We start from the raw sequence: 24,066 nt of genomic DNA on the forward strand, positions 1-24,066 counted from the left end.
TGAGGTGCGCAGGCTTCTCATTGTGGTGGTTTCTCTTGTTGCAGAGCACAGGCTCTAGGCATGCGGGCTTCAGTAGTTGCGGCACACGGGTTCAGTAGTTGTGGCTCACGGGCTCTAGAGTGCATGCTCCGTAGTTGTGGCGTACGGGCTTAGTTGCTCCACGGCATGTGGAATCTTCCCAGACCAGGCTCGAACCCGTGTCCCCTGCATTGGCAGGCAGATTCTTAACCACTGTGCCACCAGGGAAGCCCTCAACTATTTTTTAGACTGATAGAGATGCAGCATCATGAATTTTCTATACTTAAGAGTGTTTTTAAAAATGACTATGTTTTTCTGGTTATAGAAATAAGGTATGGTCTCAGCGGAAAGTTTGCCAAAGTATAGACGGATATAGGAGAAAATAAAAGTAACAAGACACCTTAGTGCACAGAGATGATAACTAGGAACATCTAGGTTGTTCCACACCCAGATAGTCTTTTGATTGATTGTTAGTGTTCTTTCATCTCCTGTCTCCTTTTTTACCCTTTTCCTTCTTTCTTTCCTTTCTCCCCCTTCCCTCCCTTTTCCTTCCTTCTCTCCTTCCCTCTATTCTTTCTTCTTTTTTCTTTTTTCTTATCTAATATCTCTTTCTTTTCACAAAATTGTGTCACCGTGTTTGTTGAGTTTTATATCCTATTTTTATGACATATCATCAGAATTTTCTCATATAATTAACTGTTCTTCTAAAACACCTTTTTAATGGTTGTATGATATTCCAGTCTATGTTCTCATTCCCCAAACGTTAATCATTTCTTCCCTCTTTTTTTTTTTGCCAGTATAAATAATACACTGAAGAACATCTTTCCATATTAATTTTCCCACATTTCTTTTTTTTAATAGAATAAAATCCTGGGCCGGTAACTTTTAAAAGCTCCCAGTAGTTCCCACTATGTTGCATTTTAGAGAAGTTCTACTAAGGCATGGTTCTTCCAGCACTGAATAAAGGCATTCTTTCTGTCACATCCAGACCAACACCAAGGACTGTCATTTTACATAACTTTGACAAATGCACAGGTGGAATATTTTTTCTCATTTTAACTTTCCTTTCATTAATTACTAGTGTGGTTGAGGTTTTTAATTCATTTATTAGCTGTTTGTATTTTTCTTCTGTAAATTGTTTAAGTCATTTAAGCACTTGTTTTTGAGTTTTTCTGTTTTGTTCATTGGATTGTATGGGTTATTCTGTGCTTTATATGGAAACTTTGTCAGATTTGTGGCAAAGTTTTTTTTACTTTAATTCTTTTCTATAGAGAACTATTTTTACATTCTTGACCTGTGTTTCCCTTTAGGATTTCCTCATTGCCTTTATGCTTAAAAGTCATCCTCTGATTTTAAGCATAGACACTCACCTATATTAAATTTTTTAAATGTTACTTTTTATATCAATTTAACCACCTTATCTATCTTTAGATTACTTTGATTCATGTTGAGTGGTGGGGTTCTAACTATATTTTTCTAAATGATCAACTAGTTATCCCAACACTGTTTATCAAGTAATTCTTTCTGTATCCACTGATCTTGCTACTGTTTTATACTAAATTCTTATATGGATGAATATCTTAATTTCTGAGCTTCTGTTTAGTTTTATCAATTTCCATTGCTTGTTGAGTCAGAATTTTATTTATTGTGGCTTTATAATATTTTTAAACATCTAGTGCAGCAAATTCCACCCTACTTCTCTCTGCTTTTTATTGTCTCGGTTTGTTTTAGTGTTCTTAGCCTTTAATTTTCTATCATTCCAAGTAAATTTTAGGATCACCTTGTCAATTAAAAAGCATAGTTGTTTATTTTAATTTGAATTTAATCTGTAAAATAATTTTAGAATGATTGCTATCTTTCCAATATTTTTTCCCCATTTTGTGAACTTGATACAACTTTTATCTATTTCAGTTATCTTTTACAGTAAAGTTTTGACATTTTCCTATTATAGGCCTGTGATGTTTCTTTTTAAGGATAGCCCTAAGCATTTCTATGTATATAATTTTTAGGTTACTGTTGTGAATGCTATATTTCTCCTTTTATTTTCTAACCAGTTATTGGTACCTAGGAAATTTATTTTATTCTTGTTTATTTTTTTTGAATATGGCCACCCTACAAAATTTGGTGAATTATAACTTGTTTTTGTGAAATAAGTTAGTTTTACAGTCAGTCCTATGTACATCAGTCTAAACTAAATCAGAATAAATAAAAATTAAGCTTTGAAGTCCTCCTGGGAGTATTTTTATCCTAGAGTAGAAATAAACCTTCTACTTTGAAAAACCTTTTACATTAGTCACTCTTTTTTACTAAGTGATACTCTAATGCCATGTCTTAGGAGTCTAAAATGTCGTCTGTGTATCCTTATTACTTCTTATAGTAATAACCTTTCTTCAGCTTAACTACCAGTCTCTACTCCTGAAGGAGTTTTGTCTTGTCATTATAAACACTGTGCAGGTTATCTTCAGGTGAGTTCTTTTCTTCCTTTAGTTCTTAATTCTAGACAAGTAATACCATTTTTTTATTAGTCTCCAATACCTTCTTTGCTGTAGCCCTAATGGTTATTGTGCCCAGAGATCATATCCAGAAGCCTCTTATAAATTTTTAATAAATTTTTAGACTTTCTAGGTCCTAAATTTAGTGCTTCATTTAATACCGTCATTGCTGCAGGGCAAATGTTTGATTTGGAGGTACTGGGGGCAACTTTGCTGCTGGCTAAGACACACTTGAGACCCCTCTGTTGTTCCCACACATATGAGTCCCCCCTGCCTGGTCACTATCTTTTGAAATCCCATCTCTTCTACAAATTCACCTTTTGTGGGACTCATATTTTATGTAAGATTTTACAAGAAAAAGACCAAACATTTTTCTAGTCCAAAGGGAAGAAATTTTTTTTTCATGTTCAGTGAACTCTTCCTGATTTATATGTCATTATAAGACTGCAATTCCAGGGACATGATAGGCTGAATTATAAATACTTTCACAGTCCTTGTCTAGGTACAATGGTTTCTTTTTATGATTTTTTTTTAGCCAGTGTCTGAAAATTATTTGATTCACTCATAGACTAGCTAGCTCCCCTGACACAATGGAAAATTAACTATTTAAGAGATAATTCAGAGCATACATGTAGCATGTACAAACACACATATACATACAAACAAACATACCTCACACTGAATCTAGGCTTTTAGTACCTAAAGAATTCAAGTTGTATTCGAAATAACACTTAAGATTTGAAGTCACATGTTTTGTTTCGGACCATCCAGATAATTAGTCAGTTCTCTACATTGCTAATTTTAGGAAATTCCATAGTTAAAAGGTATTACATTAATAATTATATTTTTGTGTGAAGGGTCTTAAGAAGTGTTAAGCATACAGTTGGTTCTTTTTATTTTGTATATGTGGAACTTAAACAAATGTTCAAAATAATTTTTCTTATGTTTATTATACATATCCTATCTGTCTCATCTAAGACAAGAAATTTCTTTTTGGAATGGTTGTTATAATATGCAAATTGTGAATATTCTGGATGTAGTTAGCTGGAATTGTGAAAGAATAATTTCCTTTAGCATTAAGTAATGTAAGACTCAAAGGTACATCATTATTAGTTTCCAGATGTATTTTTTTTAGACTCACCTATTATATTTGGTATTAATTAATTGGATTTAAAATAAAATTTAAATTTTATAACATGTTAGAGTTCTAAAATCACCCTAAAAACAACTCTATTTTAAAAAGTAATATTTTGTTTATAACTCAGAATTATGTGAAGATTGGAACTTACTGTAGCAGATTGAAATAATGTTTAGAGTAGTTTATATACCCTGTTCTGCTGTTAAGATATGAAAGGACCGTTAAAGTGTTGTTAACAGACACTAAACCCCCAAAGTGCTGCAATGGAGAATCATATTTTTACAGTGCATAAATTTAACAAATTATTGCTAAAACCATAAGCAGCATGGAAGAAAAGTCCTCAGATTCATTAGTTAGTGTTCTGCTTGCACTTTATGGTCATGACTAATCATGTGTTTATTGTGAGAGAAATGATTTTTTATTAAAATTGTTAAGGCCCATTTCAAAGAGAGAATGTTATTTAACATTATAACTGAATATTCCCTGCCTAGTTTCACATCAGGTTTCTGTACCAAAGTTAATGCTTTCCTTTCTAGGCACTTGGAATGATGAACTAACATTTTATTGAAAATAATCAATGGTTAACTTTCACACGAGGAGTGTAAATAAACTTGTGATTTGTCATATTGATACTATCAATCCTGGTATGGTTTTAATCACGTTTGCTCTTAACTTTGATTTAGATATAGTATTAATCTGTAATTTTGCCTTATTTCCTGAAATAGTTCTAAATTGTTTCATTAAAATAACCACTAGGTATTGTTGTGTACTCCTTGTCCTAAGTCATGACCAGATTTCTCTTCTGTGCTTGATTCAGGCTTTCAGAACCAGTTCACATCAAAATGGCAAGCTTGCCCACATCTGTGAGGCTCCGAACTTTGTTTTGATTGTTTCCATTTGCGGGGAAATTTCCTTACATATGGAAATGCAAGAAACATAATTGGGGGACCCTCAAAATTTACTGATCTAATATGTAATACAGACATTTTTGAAACGTTCTTTTCTCAATTTTCTGTGTTTCTATAAGATGCTTGAAAGTTGCTCTAAAAGTTACCAGAAATATTTTGAAGCAGAACAAGATACCTGGATTTGCTTTTAAACTGACCTGTTTAATCAGAAAAATTAAATCTCTACATTAGGAAAAAAAATGCTCATCGGTATTCCTTTGGTTTTAATGACTGGTGTACGTCTTTGAAAGTGACAACGTGCTTCACTATATTTATGATACATAAGTTCTGAAATCATTAAAAGAAAATCCACACCAATCTGCATTTTTCAAGAGCTAGATTCCTGACTAGTAAATGAAGTTGGTGTGTCTTACATGAATGGAATGGGCAATTGTTTCCTGACCTTTTGGAGGTACTAATTTAAAACCAACAGATTCATAAGGGGAAGTACTCATTGTATATTTTCAGTCTAAACCTTGAATAGATCAGAATGCCATGGTAGGAATTTGTTCAGGTAATGATATATTCAAATGTATTTTTATGTTTTTGCAGTGCCTAAAGTACATTAGGACCAAATCTGTCTACTTTTGATCCCTATCAGGAACTCCCAGTCCAGATTAAAAAGCCCATGTTTTAATTTGAAAAGGCAAGAGTATTGCCTAAATGCAAAGAAAGTGCTTCCTTCTCTCTATTTTTAGAGGAGGCTCTGGCCTTACAATTTTGAAGGAAGCATTGGCTTTGTAAGCTCAATTTCCTCCTGTTTTTCTTTAGTATAGTATCTCCCCCATGTCTATAGATCACAGTATAACACACTCACACTACACTAGTTAACAGTTTCAGCCGATCCTCTGAAAAGTTGTGATTCATGCTGAGTAGAGCTGGTTAAATTCTGTGGAAGACTTTTGCCTCCACTGCTTAGGTTGGATCAGAGACTCACCAGCCTACAGTCATGTGAAACTCTCTCTTCCCTTGGGTCTTCACATGGACCCTAGTGATTATCCCAAAGCAGCTGTTACTCTTCCATCTCTATATGACTCTTTCTTGCAGCTTTCTATTGACTTAAAAATTTTTAAATGATATGTATCTACACCTTTATTTAATAACCTTTCCAAGAATTCTGGCACCAATATTGAAGGTGCTTTGACATAAACTCTTTTGCCCAGAAATCAGTAGACATTGATATGGAGATAAATAGATATATGTAACTCAAAGGTGTTCTTCAGGTTGTCTATTCCTTTTAAAAGGAAGAATCATTAGCACCTATAAATTATCTAATACACATCAGGCCAGCTGTAAACTTGGCTATGGTCTTTATTTTAATAACATGATCTAACCGTAGCATCACACACAGTGGTCAACATGGTCTAGATTCAGGATTGTTTTTTCCTAGGCTTTCTGTACCTCTTAACATCCCATGAGTCCCTTAACCATACTCACTTGGTAGGTTTAAAAGATTGCCAACCCATTGAATTTCACCCTGTGCTGAAAACTTGCCTTGGTTTATCTTCTTCTCTTCAAGTAGCTAAAATAAGGAATGTGCTTACATACCTATCACCAGCAGACTGCTTTCTCTGAAAACCTAGCAGGCAGGCTTCTCTAAGGTGTATGTAGTATCTTGTCAATGAAAATTAAATAAACATATCAATTTAGCTGTATGACAAGCCCCACTGATGGGATGCATATTATAAAATAATAATCACAGTAAAAGCACAAATGAATAATACCTTCCCCATGTTTGTCATTTTATAGTTTTCACTGACCTTAGAGAGGCTTATTCATTTGCCCATAGTCATAAGACACAAGGCCATATTTAGAATCTAGGTCTTACAACTAGTAATCCTGTACCCATTTATTAAAAATCGTGATAATAATAATCTTAAGAATAAAAACAACCAAAATAAACCACAGCAGCTAACTGCTAGCTCCTTGTGAATCTTCAAATCTGAGTCAAAAAAGGAATTTTCACTCATCAGAAATAAGCTACAAAACGTTTATTCATTTATTTTTAGTGTTTCTAGCTGGTCATTACTTAGTTCATTAATTCTTTTTTTTTAAAGATCTTAATGTCACTGGTTGGTTAGTTTGAGAAAACTGCCATGGTAAGGTTTTTAGCTGCCATAAAATAATGGTAATATAGTATAAAAGTAGAAGAGAATTAACATGAAATTTTTGTTTTCTTTCTCATAGTAATCAAAAAGCTGTATATTTTAAATGCTTTTCTGTTATAAGAGTAATGAGTTGATTATTATGATCACAAATAGAAGTAGTTATATGGAGTATTTTGTTTTAAAATGGAATACCTGCTCTACATTTTTTGACGGGAGATTAACAAATTAATATTCATTTCTTCAATTTAAAATAAAATTATTAGATGAATAAACTCCTAAAGGAATATTAGCTCAAGATTCTCTTTCAGATTATTTTAATTATACTGAAAAAGCTCACTAGTTCTATTCTATTCTAATGAAACTCAGTGTACGCACTAAATAAATAAAAATAAATATTTTCTGAGAAATGTGGTTGACAGGCTGCCTGATACTGTGTGGAATTGATATATTTTTTCCAAGTTCTTTTGCGTAGTTCAGTTTATTTCTTGAATAAGGAAATCTTAGATTAAAGAATGTGAAAGCAAGGGGCTTCCCTGGTGGCTCAGTGGTTGAGAGTCCGCCTGCCGATGCAGGGGACACGGGTTCGTGCCCTGATCCGGGAAGATCCCACATGCCGCGGAGCGCGGAGCAGCTAGGCCCTGAGCCATGGCCGCTGTGCCTGCGCGTCTGGAGCCTGTGCTCCGCAACGGGAGAGGCCACAACAGTGAGAAGCCCGTGCACTGCCAAAAAAAACCCAAAAAAACAAAAAACAAAAGTGAAAGCAAATTATTCCCCATCTATCCTCATGCTTAAATAATATGTTACACGCAAAAATATTCTAAAAATAGTTTGTCATAAATAAGAAATTTATTTTTATTTATACTAATTTTTGAATTTTTTCTACTAAATTATTGCAAAGACTGTCAACCTTCTAACAGTAGTATTAGTGTTACTTTTTCTAACCATGCATGATTCATTTGACCCCACAGTAGTTGCAGCTTGCTTGCCTTGTTTTTTCCCTGAAATTTTTTTTTAAGAAGTGTATAAAAACACAATGGACATCTGCTCTACGTAGAAGACAGCAGGATAATTTAAGTCCTAATAAATTGTTAACATTTTATTAGTTCACACATGGATTTTGGAGATACATACATATATTACCTCTCTGAACTTTCTATGTTGAATGTGCACTGTTGTTAAACTACTTGTTTTTTCCCTGCCTGCTCTTTGAAGAAGTCAATTAGGAATAATGGGAAACAAGGGGTAGGCAAAACATTGCAGTGCAGTGTTATTTCCATCTGTCTGGGAATATTTCAGCCAAAAGTTTATTTTGGGAAAAAAAAAAAAAAAGCCATAACGCACTGTCACACACACAAAACCACAAATACTTTGGCTGCAAATTATTCTGCAGTGTTGTTGCTGTGTTGTTGCCTGTGTCTGTTCTCCTGTGTAAAGCTGCCCCCCACCCCCCATGCATGTGTTTGCAGATTCTCGTCTGTGTGCTTGCTCATGAATTAGCTCATCCTCCTCCCGGTTCAGGTTTACTTAATCAAAAGAACAAGAATTTATGGGTATGACTGTTAGCTGGAAAGCCCTTCTGCTTTTTCAAGGCTTTGTTTCATTCTACATCTTCTGCTGAAATTTCTCAGTGGGATGAAGTGTTCAATGATCAGTCAGCCAGTCTCTTATATGTTACCTGGCTTTACATATACCCTTGATGGTTCCTGGAAAAATAATTTAATATCATTTTTTCTCAGTTTCTCTGTATTGGAAAAAGAAGCTGTTGGTAGGAGTCAGTAACTTAACTGTGAGGAGTTGAATTGTCTTAGTTCTGTTTGCCAAAACACCAGAAATAAACACATCACTGTCTTTACCTCCACCAAGCCCCCATTTCTTGTGGGGGAAAAAAAGCAAAAAGCAGCATCATTTAATGAGATAAAATATTCACAATAAAAGAAACTCCCTTAAAAATCAAGATAGTTCTAAGGTGGCTGAAATTTGTGATTTTTCTATTTTGCCTTTTAACTGACAGTATACCCATAATTCTTGATAGTTATTTTTTTCTCCAAAGTTAATTTCTGGGCCATTGGTGACTGCACTATCTATTGTTCTAAATTGTTATCTTAACTACATTCTTTAAAAATATAATGTTGAAGGCTCATAATATTGAAGATGACTCCAGGATGAACCCAGAATTTGCAGACCGAATAAAACAGCTCGATAAAGAGGCATCTTATTACCGTGATGAGTGTGGCAAGGCCCAAGCAGAAGTCGACCGGTTGCTGGAGATCCTCAAGGAGGTGGAGAATGAAAAGAATGACAAGGACAAGAAAATTGCAGAACTTGAGAGGTAAACTTTGCATTCATGTTGTGAATTGTCAACAGTGAGTGAACATGGATTGCTTAGTTGCCCATCTCAGGTTGCAGTAAATTTGGAATGCACATTCATATTTCACAGAGAAAACAAGTTATGCATGAGGAATATGGCCTGTAGGGATGATGTTGTGTTTCTGTGGGATACTCGGAAGTCAGTTGGCTTATCTTTTGAGGGCTTAATGTACTTCTTCAGTGTTTGAGAAAATAATGGTCAACTTTCTTGAGTGATATCCATGATCTAGCATTTGTGCCAGCAAAGTGTGTAAGAGACTGAAGCTTTGACTACCTGAAAAAAAAAATCACTTAAAAAGTCTTAGTATTAGTTTGATGGTAATCTGATTTTTGTTCAGTGTGACCCATTTTAGAAATTACATCGTTTTTTTTTTTTTCTGATAGGCAAACAAATTAAAATCCTTAAGGGCTTCCTTTTAATTTTAAAGTGTGGAAATATTCTGCCAGCCTACTGGTTCTTAAAAATACTGTTAATTTTAGATGTATCTACATGGTTATTTTGGAATGATATTTTAGTACCAAAATTTTTCTTAAAAAGGTAGTGTGAAATCACAGTGAAGTTATGATCATATTTTTCTTATTGCTGAGAAAACTGAGACCCTGAAGGGTTGAATGACCTTCTGAAGATTGGTCCTGTGGTCAGAAAGAGACAAAACTGTAATGTAGGTTTCTTGACTCCTAGTCCACTTCTCTGAGAAGAAGGGAGCCATAGCGAGGATGCCCTAGATAATATTACTAATAGTAATTATAATTCATAATAGATTATATATATTTTATGCTCACAGTGTAACAGGTACTCTGCTAAGCACTTGACCTGCAAGTACTGTATACCATTTTAATTCTACCCACAACACAGAAAGTCTCATTATCATCATTTTATAGATGAGAAAACTATGACTTATACAGATTAAGTAACTTCCTCAAGATTGTGGAGTTTATAAGAATCAAAGTCAGGATTTGAACCCAGGTCTGACAAGATGAGTGACTGAGAACAATCCCATCCAACAGTGGGCCAGAAAGAAGAAGCTAGTCCAGTAGCACTCAACAGTCACGTAGCTGGCAGAGAGGCATCGCTGCTGGGCCACAGGAGATCTGCCTCATCTTTATTAGCTTTCATGAGAGAAAGCTCATTTAGAAGGCATTTTTCTGCACTAAACCAGCCCTTCAGAACTGTAATTGAAAATCGGGATCAGCTACTATAAATATTTGCATAAAATAGCGTAATTGTCTAGTTGGACAAACAGGTCTTAGCTGAATGCTATTGCCATTAAATCATCAAGAATATTCACGTTTTTATTTCCACAATATGGAATGCATTAAAACAGCAGTGATTTTACAGGCATTTATCTTTATGTACTTTCTGCACATTTTCTTTATCTCTGCCTTTGCCTCCCCTTAAAGCTGATGCCTCCCAGGCACTGTAATTCATAAAACGTGTGGTGGGACTTGACTCTGTCCCAGTTCTCTGCCTGCCTGTGTCTTGCGTCCAGCAGCAGAGCATAGTCTGGGAAATGTCTGAGCCCCAGTCTCAGCCCAGACCCAGAAAGGGGTGGGAGTGGAGATCAAGAGGGGAAGTTTCTTGGGAACAGGAGAGCTCAGCCTTGGCCTGTCTTTCTGAAGCATTATCTGCTGGGCTACATGTGTATTCTGACCAAAGCATCTTCCTCGAGTTGTCAGGCAACCCTTTTCAAATTGGGCAGTATCTCCATTTGCTGGCTTAAACTACAAAATTCATACCTCATAATGTTGGGAACTAAAGATTTCTTAGAAATGTGACATATAGCTCCATTTTGGAGTCATGGAGGAGTGTTTGCAATTAAGTTTGTGATTTTGAAAACAAAAAAATTGAACTGGAAGTAAATTAGTGGTCTCTGGTCTGTAATGTGACCTACCAGAGTCAGTAGACCTTTTTTTAAAAAGCATCTAGTGTTCTAAAATATTCCAGAACTTCCATCATGTGCGAGAAAAGGTACGGGGTTAGGGACAACTCAAACTACACTGACACGTGCCTACTTCTCTCTCAGAGGGCAATTTGTGTTTGCTTTCTATTCCATTAATATTTCCATTTTTTATTTTCTCCACAATATATACATTCTAAATAGCACATGCCTGACACTTACATGGATGCATTTACCTCTTAAATTCTACGTGAATGATGTTTTTCATCAGCCATTAAAGATTCTGCTTTTCAAAGTACATGTTGCTCCAATGTGGTCCCTATGTGCAGTTCTGCCTGTAAACCCTTCCACTTGATGCTGATGGCTCAGCAGGGAGCTTCTGCCTTGGACTGCAGGCTGCTCTGGGGGAATTTGACACAATGTGGTCAGGGGACCTTGAGCAAGCCCCTGAGAGCTGGTCCAAATCAGGCTGAAGTCATTATGAGATCACCAATGCTAGATATCTTTTATGTGCACAATCAAGTAGCTAGAGGCAACATTAGAGGCAATGAAATATGTAGTCTTTCTATGTCAGTGCTCATCAAGGTCTCTGAGTTTTATTTAGAGTTTCAGACTTAATCCTTTAGTGCCTTAGGGGAAGGAGAGAGGTTAACAGAGTCTGTCAAACAAGGCTTGCTGCCACTGGATTTCTGGCATCTCACCCATGGGAAGGAATCAGTCAGATGACCTTTCATGTAATTATCTTAAATATATTAGGGGCTTTGTCAGCATTTGTCTGGAGGGCAGGGAATGCCCAAATTGAGCCCTCAATCACATCCCTCCCCACTGTGAAGAAGAGAGTGGGTCCCTCAGGGGGTTTTACTCCTAAAACATAAAATCAGGATAGAAAACAAGGTAGCAGTGTGCCCTGGGATAATCCGGGCAGTGCTGGAGCTCGAGGCTGAGAGGCAGCCCTGACCCTATGTGGTGGGGAGCGAGGTGTCACACTCCATCAGGTGGATGCTGTGACAGTTCACATCTTTGGCTTCAAATGAAATACTTTGGATGAAAAAGCAAGTGTATGGGTCAGAATCTCTCCAGTTCTACCAACGTACGTACAGACAAGACTGAATGAATTGAAATGAAGTGTTCTCTGCACCACTAAACTGGTGTCTTAAGGAGGTGTGCTTGTTCACCATTTGGGCTCATCTCTAATACTGGAGATTGCAAGCAGAACCAGAGGAAATGAGGAGCCCCTGAAGAACCTTCGTGAGATGTGTCCAGAAAGACCTGGGCACACAGTTGGCACTCACTGTGTGGCTGACAGAGTCTTGGTGCTCCAGCTGGACGTCAGGCCTGAGTTTCTAAGGTAGGAGAGCTGAGTTCAGGACATTGGTCCACCAGAGACCTCCTGGCACCAGGTAATATCAAACGGCAAAAGCTCCTCAAAGATCTCCATCTCAACGCTAAGACCCAGCTCCACTCAGTGACCAGCAAGCTACAGTGCTGGACACCCTATGCCAAACAACTAACAAGACAGGAGCACAACCCCACCCATTAGCGGAGAGGCTGCCTAAATAATAATAAGTTCACAGACACCCCAAAACACACCACCGGACACGGCCCTGCCCACCAGAAAGACAAGATCCAGCCTCATCCACCAGAACACAGGCACCAGTCCCCTCCACCAGGAAGCCTACGCAACCCACTCAACCAACCTTACCCACTGGGGGCAGACACCAAAAACAACGGGAACTGTGAACCTGCAGCCTGCAGAAAGGAGACCCCAAACACAGTAAGTTAAGCAAAATGAGAAGACAGAGAAATACACAGCAGATGCAGGCTCAAGGTAAAAACCCACCAGACCAAACAAATGATGAGGAAATAGGCAGTCTGCCTGAAAAAGAATTCAGAGTAATGATAGTAAAGATGATCCAAAATCTTGGAAATAGAATGGAGAAAATACAAGAAATGTTTAACAAGGACCTAGAAGAACTAAAGAGCAAACAAACAATAATGAACAACACAATAAATGAAATGAAAAATTCTCTAGAAGAAATCAATAGCAGAATAACTGAGGCAGAAGAACGGATAAGTGACCTGGAAGATAAAACAGTGGAAATAACTACTGCAGAGCACAATAAAGAAAAAAGAATGAAAATAATTGAGGACAGCCTCAAAGACTTCTGGGACAACTTTAAATGCACCAACATTCGAATTATAGGGATCCCAGAAGAAGAAGAGAAAAAGAAAGGGACTGAGAAAATATTTGAAGAGATTATAGTTGAAAACTTCCCTAATATGGGAAAGGAAATAGTCAATCAAGTTCAGGAAGCGCAGAGAGTCCCAAACAGGATAAATCCAAGGAAAAACACACCAAGGCACACATTAATCAAACTTACAAAAATTAAATACAAAGAAAAAATATTAAAAGCAGCAAGGGAAAAACAACAAATAACATACAAGGGAATCCCCATAAGGTTAACAGCTGATCTTTCAGCAGAAATGCTGCAAGGCAGAAGGGAGTGGCAGGACATATTTAAAGTGATGAAAGAGAAAAACCTACAACCAAGATACTCTACCCAGCAAGGATCTCATTCAGATTCGACGGAGAAATTAAAACCTTTACGGACAAACAAAAGCTAAGAGAATTCAGCACCACCAAACCAGCTTTACAGGAAATCCTAAAGGCACTTCTCTAGGCAGGAAACACAAGAGAAGGAAAAGACCTACAATAACAAACCCAAAACAATTAAGAAAATGGTAATAGGAACTCACATATCGATAACTACCTTAAATGTAAATGGATTAAATGCTCCCACCAAAAGACATAGACTGGCTGAACAGATACAAAAACAAGACCCATATATATGCTGTCTACAAGAGACCCACTTCAGACCTAGGGACACATACAGACTGAAAGTGAGGGGATGGAAAAAGATATTACATGCAAATGGAAATCAGAAGAAAGCTGGAGTAGCAATTCTCATATCAGACAAAATAAACTTTAAATGAAATTGTATCAAGTATCTTTTCCGACCACAACGCTCTGAGACTAGATATCAGTTACAGGAGAAAAACTGTAAAATATACCAACGCATGGAGGCTAAACAGTATGCTACTAAATATCCAAGAGATTACTGAAGAAATCAAAGAGGAAATCACAAAATACCTAGAAACAAATGACAATGAAAACACGATGGCCCAAAACCTATGGGATGCAGCAAAAGCAGTGCTAAGAGGGAAGTTTATAACAGTACAATCCTACCTCAAGAAACATCTCACATAAACAACCTAACCTTACACCTAAAGCAATTAGAGAAAGAAGAACAAAAAAACCCCAAAGTTAGCAGAAGGAAAGAAATCATAAAGATCAGATCAGAAATAAATGAAAATAGAAATAAATGAAAAGAAATGAAGGAAGCAATAGCGAAGATAAACTAAAAGCTGGTTCTTTGAGAAGATAAACAAAATTGATAAACTATTAGCCAGACTCATCAAGAATAAAAGGGAGAAGACTCAAATCAATAGAATTAGAAATGAAAAAGGAGAAGTAACAACTGACACTGCAGAAATGCAAAGGATCATGAGAGATTACTAAACTGACACTGCAGAAATGCGAAGGGTCATGAGAGATTACTACAAGCAGCTATATGCCAATAAAATGGACAACCTGGAAGAAATGGACAAATTCTTAGAAAAGCACAACCTTCTGAAACTGAACCAGGAATAAATAGAAAATATCACAGACAAGTCACCAGCACTTAAATTGAGACTGTGATTAAATATCTTCCAACAAACAAAAGCCCAGGACCAGATGGCTTCACAGGAGAATTCTATCAAACATTTAGAGAAGAGCTAACACCTATCCTTCTCAAACTCTTCCAAAATATAGCAGAGGGAAGAACGCTCCCAAACTCATTCTATGAGGCCACTGTCACCCTGATACCAAAACCAGACAAAGATATCACAAACAAAGAAAACTACAGGCCAATATCACTGATGAATATAGATGCAAAAATCCTCAACAAAATACTAGCGTACAGAATCCAACAGCACATTAAAAGGATCAAACACCATGATCAAGTGGGGTTTATCCCAGGAATGCAAGGATTCTTCAATATACGCAAATCAATAAGTGTGGTACACCATATTAACAAACTGAAGGAGGAAAACCATATGATGATCTCAGTAGATGCAGAAAAAGCTTTCAACAAAATTCGACACCCATTTATGATAAAAACTCTCCAGAAAGTAGGCATAGAAGGAACTTACCTCAACATAATGAAGGCCATGTATGACAAACCCACAGCCAACATCGTTCTCAATGGTGAAAAACTGAAACCATTTCTTCTAAGATCAGGAACAAGACAAGGTTGTCCCCTCTCACCACTATTATTCAACAGTTTTGGAAGTTTTAGCCACAGCAATCAGAGACAAAAAAGAAATAAAAGAAATCCAAATGGGAAAAGAAGAAGTAAAAGTGTCACTGTTTGCAGATGACATGACACTATACATAGAAAATCCTAAAGATACTACCAGAAAACTACTAGAGCTAATCAGTGCATTTGGTAAAGTAGTAGGATATAAAATTAATGCACAGAAATCTCTTGCATTCCTATACACTAACGATGAAAAATCTGAAAGTGAAATTAAGGAAACACTCTCATTTACCATTGCAACAAAAAGAATAAAATACCTAGGAATAAACCTACCTAAGGAGACAAAAGACATGTATGCAGAAAACTATAAGACACTGATGAAAGTCATTAAAGATGATACAAACAGATAGAGAGATATACCGTGTTCTGGGATTGGAAGAATCAACATTGGGAAAATGACTGTACTACGCAAAGCAATCTACAGATTCAGTGCAATCCCTATCAAACTACCAATGGCATTTTCCACAGAACTAGAACAAAAAATTTCACAAGGTGTATGGAAACACAAAAGACCCCGAATACCGAAATCAATCTTGAGAAAGAAAAATGGAGATGGAGGAATTAGACTCCCAGACTTCAGACTATACTCCAAAGTAATCAAGATAGTGTGGTACTGGAACAAAAACAGAAATATAGATCAATGGGAAAGGATAGGAAGCCCAGAGATAAACCCATGCACCTATGGTCACCTTATTTTTGATAAAGGAGGCGAGTATATACAATGGAAAAAAGGCAGCCTCTTTAATAAGTGGTGCTGGGAAAACTGGACAGCTACATGTAAAAGAATGAAATGAGAACACTCCCTAACACTGTGCACAAAAATAAACTCAAAATGGATTAAAGACCTAAATGTAAGAACAGACACTATAAAATTCTTAGAGCAAAACATAGACAGAACACTCTATGACATAAATCACAGCAAGATCCGTTTTGACCCACCTCCTAGAGAAATGGAAATAAAAACAAAAATAAACAAATGGGACCTAATGAAACTTAAAAGCTTTTGCACAGCAAAGGAAACCATAAACAAGACCATAAAACCATTCTCCTCAGAATGGGAGAAAATATTTGCAAATGAAGCAACTGACAAAGGAAATCTACAAACAAGAAATGCTGGAGAGGGTGTGGAGAAAAGGGAACCCTCTTGTACTGTTGGTAGGAATGTAAATTGATACAGCCACTATATGGAGAACAGAATGGAGGTTCCTTAAAAAACTAAAAATAGAACTACCATATGACGCAGCAATCCCACTACTGGGCATATACCCTGAGAAAACCATAATTCAAAAAGAGTCATGTACCAAATGTTCATTGCAGCTCTATTTACAGTAGCCAGGACATGGAAGCAATGAAAATGTCCATCAACAGATGAATGGATAAAGAAGATGTGGCACATATATACAGTGGAATATTAGTCAGCCATAAAAAGGTACATAACCGAGTCATTTGTAGTGAGGTGAATGGACCTAGAGACTGTCATACAGAGTGAAGTAAGTCAGAAGGAGAAAAACAAATACTGTATGCTAACACATATATATGGAATCTAAGAAAACAAAAAAAATGGTTCTGAAGAACGTAGGGGCTGGACAGGAATAAAGACGCAGAAGTAGAAAATGGACTTGAGGACATGGGGAGTGGGAAAGGGAAGCTGGGACGAAGTGTGAGAGTGGTATGGACATATATACACTACCAAATGTAAAATAGATAGCTAGTGGGAAGCAGCCACATAGCACAGGGAGATCAGCTTGGTGCTTTGTGTCCACCTAAAGAGGTGGGATGGGGAGGGAGGGAGGGAGACACAAGAGAGAGGAGATATGGGATATATGTATACATATAGGTGATTCACTTTGTTTTACAGCAGAAACTAACACACCATTGTAAAGCAATTATACTCCAACAAAGATGTCAAAAAAAAAAAAAAGGAAAACAAGGTAACATTTAATTATCTGGATCGGGACTAATGCTACCAGACAATTGGACAATGAGAAATCATTTTAGATGCCTAAAAAAGCGCCTTATCTAAGGTTGAGAAACAGACTATTATTTTTCCCTCTGAATTTGCTCAATGACGTGTTGACATAATTTCTTTGCTGCTTTTCAGAACTCTTTTCACAAAATGTAAACTTAAGCTTTCGTTTTTAAAAAATTTTGATAATATGATCTAGAAGTCTGATGGTACATGGAGGAAACTTGATACCAGTTCTGTTTGTTTTGATATAAACTCTTGTTGCTAAGTAATTCCCATTTATGTTTGTAAGTGTATTTGAAGGAATTTCTTTAAAACAAGTGACAGATGGTTTTATACCATCGCTAGTAGCTTTTTGGGGAAGGTCATGGATATCATAGATGCCTTTGAGTTGGCAAGGAAAACTAGGGACCCTTGGAAAAGGCGACTAAATCTTAAATGTTTACTTGCTGTTTCAGTTTAGGATTCCCTAAAGTTTGACCATGGACCTCAGTTTGGCTTACCTCTGCTCCAGACAGATTTCAAACAGCAGCAGCATCACTAGAGTCCCCACAAAGGCCATGGCCTGACTTAATTCTTATTTTTGATCAGTTGTGCATTCGTTATCACGAAATACTCTGCAGGGGAATTTCAGACACGAGGGATTATTGGATCAGTGCTTTCACCAAGTGTTTAATCTTGAATTTTCTACTTGATTTGTATCATTATAGTCAGTGCTGTTTTCATCTGAAATGTTTTTGTTTAAGCTTTCTTCTGAGGATTTGTTGTGCTTTTCCTTTCTTTGTGAAATGCTTAAAACTACTTCTTAATAGTATGGGATGGTGGGGTCCCACTGAGCAGATGGCTGATACAGTATGTGTTAATCCACTTGGTTTTTTGCAAAGGGCATTTTATAGGTTAACAAAATGAATGTCCACTATGATTTCTCTGGTAGCCTGAAGAGGATATGACTTTTAATTTTTGCTTCGCATTAGAGACTTTATTCTTTTGACAAATTAGAAAGACGTGCTACATATTTTTCTACAAATTAGTTATCAAGTGTTTGGATATTTTCAGTGATGAAGTTTGATCCTCATTTTCACAACCAAAAAAAATTACTTTCAGCTTTGAAAGTTAATCTGTCTTTTCTTGGGAGGCTGACAGGCAGGTGACACCTCACCTGAAGCTGTCCTCATAGTCTTTGATCATTGCTAGGTGCAGTGCTCTGTGAGCGTGTAAAATGGAAATCTTTGAACAGAAAGCTAAATTGCTCAGATCCCTTTGGTTTTTAGGGATGAAGAAAAAATATCTCATAAAATATAATCTTCCAACTTACTGGTTCTAATAAAATCTTTCTGACATAAGTGCTTACCACCAGTTCTAATACCTTAGTAATTTTCACTTCAGTTTATTAAATAATAAAATTTTACATGCACACAGATAGGAGCTTTTTCTATAAATATTCCTCCAGAAAAGAGCAAATTGTGCCATTGGGTTGCTGGAACACACCTCTGTTTCACATCAGTGCTTGTAATTATGTGCATGAGAGCAGATACTGGTTTCTTATATGTAATAATTAATATAACAGCTTAGAGTGTATGCCCAGGCTTTCGGGGGGTAATATCAGATAGAAGTTGCTTTATTGTCCTTCGTTTGGTTATAAAACCTGCTAATATAACATCTGTTGGCTGTATGTTTAAAACTAATGCATTTACTTCCTTTTATTCTCTTTTGCTATCCCTTTTCCTTTCTGCTTATCCTCCAAATTGCTGCTTTCACCCTTGCTCCAATCAGCTTGACTCTCAGGTCAGTACTTTCAGTTTTTCTTCTAACCGCCCTTCCCTCCTAAGCTCAATTTATTGCTTGCACTTGTTTAACAAATACATTTCTGAAATGGTTTTCCTCTGGCCACCACCATTTTTTTTTCCGTTTCATCCCATGCCTAGGGAAGGTTTATTTTATGAGAAGGCTGTATAGGTGGGAAAAGGAAAAGACGAAGATAAAAATAAATCATTGTTGGATTATTTGATACATTCTCTTCCTGGATTATAAAACCAGTAAGAGAAATCATTGTGAAAACTCCCGAGTGCATTTCTCCTGAGCAGCTCAGAAAATTGGCTGCATGATGATAAAACATGGAGCAGTGGAAAAAACAAAATTGCAGGATGCTAAATTTAACCTAGGAGAACAAAAGATTTGCCCATGACACAGCAACTTAAAAGCTAAATTTAATAGTGTAAATGGTTTAGACTTATCGCTTAATAAATCACTGTGTTTTGAAAGATTTATAATACTTTTTCTTAAAGTCACTTTTGAAAATTATCAGTATGTTAGTAACATATTGTACACACATGTTATTTCCTGTCATTGTTTTGGTTTTAACCTTTTAAACTTCATTTTTATTAGCCATAAGACATACTTTAATTACCTAGGGCGTAGCATACAGAACAAAATGTAAAACTAGATTCATTGTTGACTGTGTGCACCCCAGTATTAAGAAGCAAAATGGACATTTTGTTTGAAAATGCATCCCAGGTTTGATTCCTCTAAGGCAGGGGGCCCAAGTCAATAATTGGTTCTCCTTTAAGTCAAGCTAGACTTCTCTTTCCAATAACAATATAATAATATCTAGTGATTTCTTTATAATTCAATCAGTGAGTTTACTACAAGATGCTCATTGTGTGATCTGGGCTTACCCAGACTTAAAAAAAGATTCACATTAAATTGGAAGCCAATATAGTTGCTCTTTTCAGAGGCAAGCTATATTATTTTCTTCTCTTTATTCAGGTTCTGCACCTCTTTATTCTGTCCACTGCTATCATCTAAGCCAGCAGTGAATAATTTCAAAACAAGGCCTCCTGCCCACACATCAATTTTGCCCCCTCCAGCCACCCACTGCCTGCTCCCAACCCGGTGGTGGGGTTCATTGTCCTCCAAATTGAAACCACTTCTCTGCTGTTCCCACATACCACACTGGGTGTCCCACAGGAACTGCCTTGAACTTCATCACACTGAAGGAAGCCCATTCTCAATAGTTCCCAAAACAGAGATCTAAACAGAGATTAAAATCACGGCCCTACAGAACTGCTCTCACCAAAAACCTCATGACTGTTCATTCACTTTCTGGTGCCCTTCTGTGCAGGAACAGACATCATAATGAGGGTGGGGAGGAGGGCCTTGGCCACATGGCATCCAAACCCTTCCTCCAAGTTTTGGATTCGCTCATTTAAGAAGCTCTAAGCTTTTCTCCTTGCCTGTCTTTTTTTGTTTTCTTTCTCCTTTTGCCTTCCCTTTGCTCCCCCTAATCTGTACCTGTTGATATTTAAGCCCTTGAGACCAGGGACCCCGTTCATTCTCACACCTCAGGCTCCCAGCCTTTAGATGCCATCCACAGTTATTCTACTGTGTCTTTTATGTGCCAGGAACTGTGTTGTTCAGTATTTGGTTTTTTCCTATTGTGTAGTGAATGAATGTGAACTTAGACCGTCAGAAGATGGGCTGCAGGGTTAGGGTTTGGAGAGTTTGTGGGTAATAAGGGGTTCTCTGGACAAGAGTGTGCTGATTGCGTTTGATAAGATGTTCAGGCCAAGTCTAATTGGGAGAACTATAGTGGTCAAAAGAAGATTCAGACCATTTCAATATCATTTAACCTCTTGCCTCAGATGAACACGGTGGAGAAAATGTACAATCATTGCAAACCGTCTCTAGTTTTATTTTCAGTGTAGGAAGAATTGGGCAGCCCTGCTCTTCTGGAAACAAGTCTGTGGAGTCCTAGAAGCTTTCTGAGCTTTGGCAAGTTTTCAGAGTTAACTATGCTTTTTGTCCAACCACTTGCAGGTTTACCAGCTAAAATAAAATGAAATGTAGCAATTGAATTGAATACACGATCTTTGGCCATTGTGCTTTCTTTGCATAGCTCACAACTGAGATACATATATTTGTGTATGCATACATACATATATATATGTGTATACTTTTATCATATATATATTTTTAAATGTCTGATCATTCTTACCGTAAAAGTCTGTAGTCTGCCATGCACCTCTTTATCTCCCAATCTGAAATTGGAAAATTTCACTAACTCTTGGGTCTTTTCTATGTGCTGTGGACTCCATGAGAAATTCTCTCCTCTAACTACTTTTTAAAGTGACCTCATTTCTTTTTCAAACTCTATGTAGACTCTCCTGCTTTAAATTCAGGTAGACAGATGTTAAGTATTGGGTGTGGAAAATGCAAATGTCATATGCTAAACCTGTTTAGGGTCTCACTCCAGAAAACTGCACTTTTGTCTCTTTACACGCAAACCAGTGGGAAGCTGGAGAGGTATAGTAAGATCCCTGCATTGCACTCGGGGAGGGTTTATGTGAAATATGCTCATTTCTAGGAACTATTTGTGAGATTAGTATGTGACTTATGAGAGATGAGGTTATCTAGATAAATGTATGCAGCAGTTGACCACAAAAAGGAATAGTATCCTTTGGGATTCAGTCCAAAATCCTGCCAGAGAATCAACCAAGTAAAACCAGAAGGCGCAGGCCTCTCCTGGGCTCTCCCAACCTCTGATTCGCTTTGGATTCTGGCTTTCTTGGTTGTGCCTCCGATTCGCTTTGGATTCTGGGTTTCTTGTTTGTGCCTCAGTATACCCTCTTGGAGAGGAAGTAGCTGTCTTTGGAGTGGGTGTTTTGGGATCCTCCCTGCACATGTCTGGTGAGGGGCTGTTGGTGAGGGGCTGTATGCATCTCCCTGGCAAGCAGGCTCGAGCTGATGGTTGGCGCCTGGCAGCAGGCGTGAGCTCATTGCTACAGAGTCACTTCAAACACTTCTACCAAAATCACCTCTTTGTGATGTTTCCCCAAAGCTGAACACTGCACTCTCAGTCCCTCATTCTTCTAGCAAAAGATGAAGTCACTACTCCCAGACCTCAGAGCCCTGTTGCCCAGAGAAATAATGAAAAACACCTTGCCCAGAGCATCCTGCAGTTTGCTCTTTGCTAGGGTCAGTTCTTGGCTCCATTCCCTCCACAAAGAGAGAGTAAGCACCTCCTGTGTGCTAGGCTGGGCACTACATGCTGGCCTGGCATTTCCAAAAAATAGCTGATGAAAAACTGACCAAAGTGTTTAAGAAATGCTATGTATTACATTCTTCATTTTTATATTCATGATGCACATTGATCCTAGTAATAATCGGAATAAGAGAAGTAGCAGCAGTAATAACATTGAACATAACTAAATGCCAGCACTGATTTAATCTTTTTTTTTTTTTTTGTAGTATTTACTTCTCATAACAGCTGTATGAGATCAGGACTGTCATTTCTTCCATATTAGAGAAGAGGAAACTGGAGTTCATAAAAGTTAAATATTTTGCTCCAGTTAATATAGCTAGTAAGTGAAGGTATTGGGGTTTTTCCCCAAAAAGCCAATCCTTTCTGATTTACTTAAAAAAAACTTTTTTGCTACTTCTGCTCCAGTTGCATAATAAAAACTCTGAGAGGCCTATAGGAAGGAAACTTAGTGTGAAACTTAGTGTGCAATTGTGTTTAATCTATGATTTCCCAAATATAATATTTGTAGTTTATATTCCATGAAGCATTTTGGGGGACTACTGTCTGCTGTGCAGCCAGCCTCTTCCTTCATCCTGAGATTCATGCCCTCCCTCCCCCTCCCCCCGCCTCCTCTACCCTGAGCTGCCTTGTGCACAAATCCTGCTCTGGCAGGGCCACCTCAGCTATCTTCTCTTCCCTGAGTGCCTTAGACAGAAGCACTTTCTCCCTGTCTTGATCTCCTCAGAGCTTTATCTAACCCTTTTCCTTGACTTGTGTCATATCCTAGCTTGAATTAGGGCAGTTAACCAATGCACTGTGTCTCCCAGTCTACAGCAGCCTCCTCTAGCACTGCATGGGTCTCTAGCTGCATGTGGTGTTGTGTCACACACTGGAGGTGGCAGTCATACTCCTGAGGGTTGTTGAATGCATGACTGATGAAGAAAGGAACTTCTGTTAGCTTCGTCTCACCCCTTCTACCTTTTACTTGGTCCCCACAGAGATTTGCTATTTGCTGGTGGGCTCTTTCTGGAGGTTGAGTTGACTGCCCTGGATATCATATCTAGCTTCAGACAGGAAGCTCTAAGAAAAGATGTGATTTTCTATCAAGATGGATGCTTGAAAACTCAAGAAAAATTAAGACAAATAAAAGGAGAAGGGAAAAGATCTCTTTCTGAACTTACCTCATTTTCTCCTTCTCTTCCTCCTTCCTTTGTTCCCTCTCCCTCCCTCCACCTTCCTTTCGTCTTTCCTCTCCCTCCCTCTCTCCCTCCCTTCCCCTCCTTCCTTGACTAGTCATTAAAATCCTCCCGTGCTGGGTGTTGAGGATATAGAATGACCCCTCCCCTCACTGAATTCAAAGGCCAGTACTTCCTATAGGGAAGGATTTGGCCACTTATGAAAAATAGTTTGTGCCGTTTATACTAATAACTGGAAAAACCGGGTTTCAGGTGTTTTTAAAAATTCCTTTTCCTGTTGGCTTTGAAGGGGTTATCCACAGGTCAGAAAATCATTTCCTTCTTTAAAACTGCCTTATACTAATGCTGACATTTCTGGTGAAGTGTCAGAAAATTTTATGCCTAAGCAGAACTGGTAGAAAGCCAGAAATCAATAGATTTTGCTTTGGGTGCACATATTTGATTGGGGATGGAAAAAAGTTGTTTTCTCTGATTTACAGCTCCTGCAAATATAAA

At 37.4% G+C, this 24,066-nt stretch overlaps 1 protein-coding gene across 3 annotated transcripts in view; it reads left to right on the forward strand.

The window, feature by feature from the left end:
• The window catches only part of ERC2 (ELKS/RAB6-interacting/CAST family member 2), a 991,464-nt gene that overhangs the window by 456,117 nt on the left and 511,281 nt on the right, over positions 1-24,066 (forward strand). For all 3 annotated transcript variants that reach the window (XR_008615821.1, XM_024123747.2, XM_024123746.2), the window contains exon 11: positions 8,839-9,032. Coding sequence is in view for 2 of the 3 variants with exons in the window: in XM_024123747.2 (XP_023979515.1) it covers positions 8,839-9,032 (194 nt within the window). In the remaining variant the exon portion in view is untranslated. The remainder of the gene's footprint in view (positions 1-8,838; positions 9,033-24,066) is intronic.

This window comes from Physeter macrocephalus, chromosome 18 (genome assembly GCF_002837175.3).
Source record: "Physeter macrocephalus isolate SW-GA chromosome 18, ASM283717v5, whole genome shotgun sequence".
Lineage (NCBI taxonomy): Eukaryota > Metazoa > Chordata > Mammalia > Artiodactyla > Physeteridae > Physeter > Physeter macrocephalus.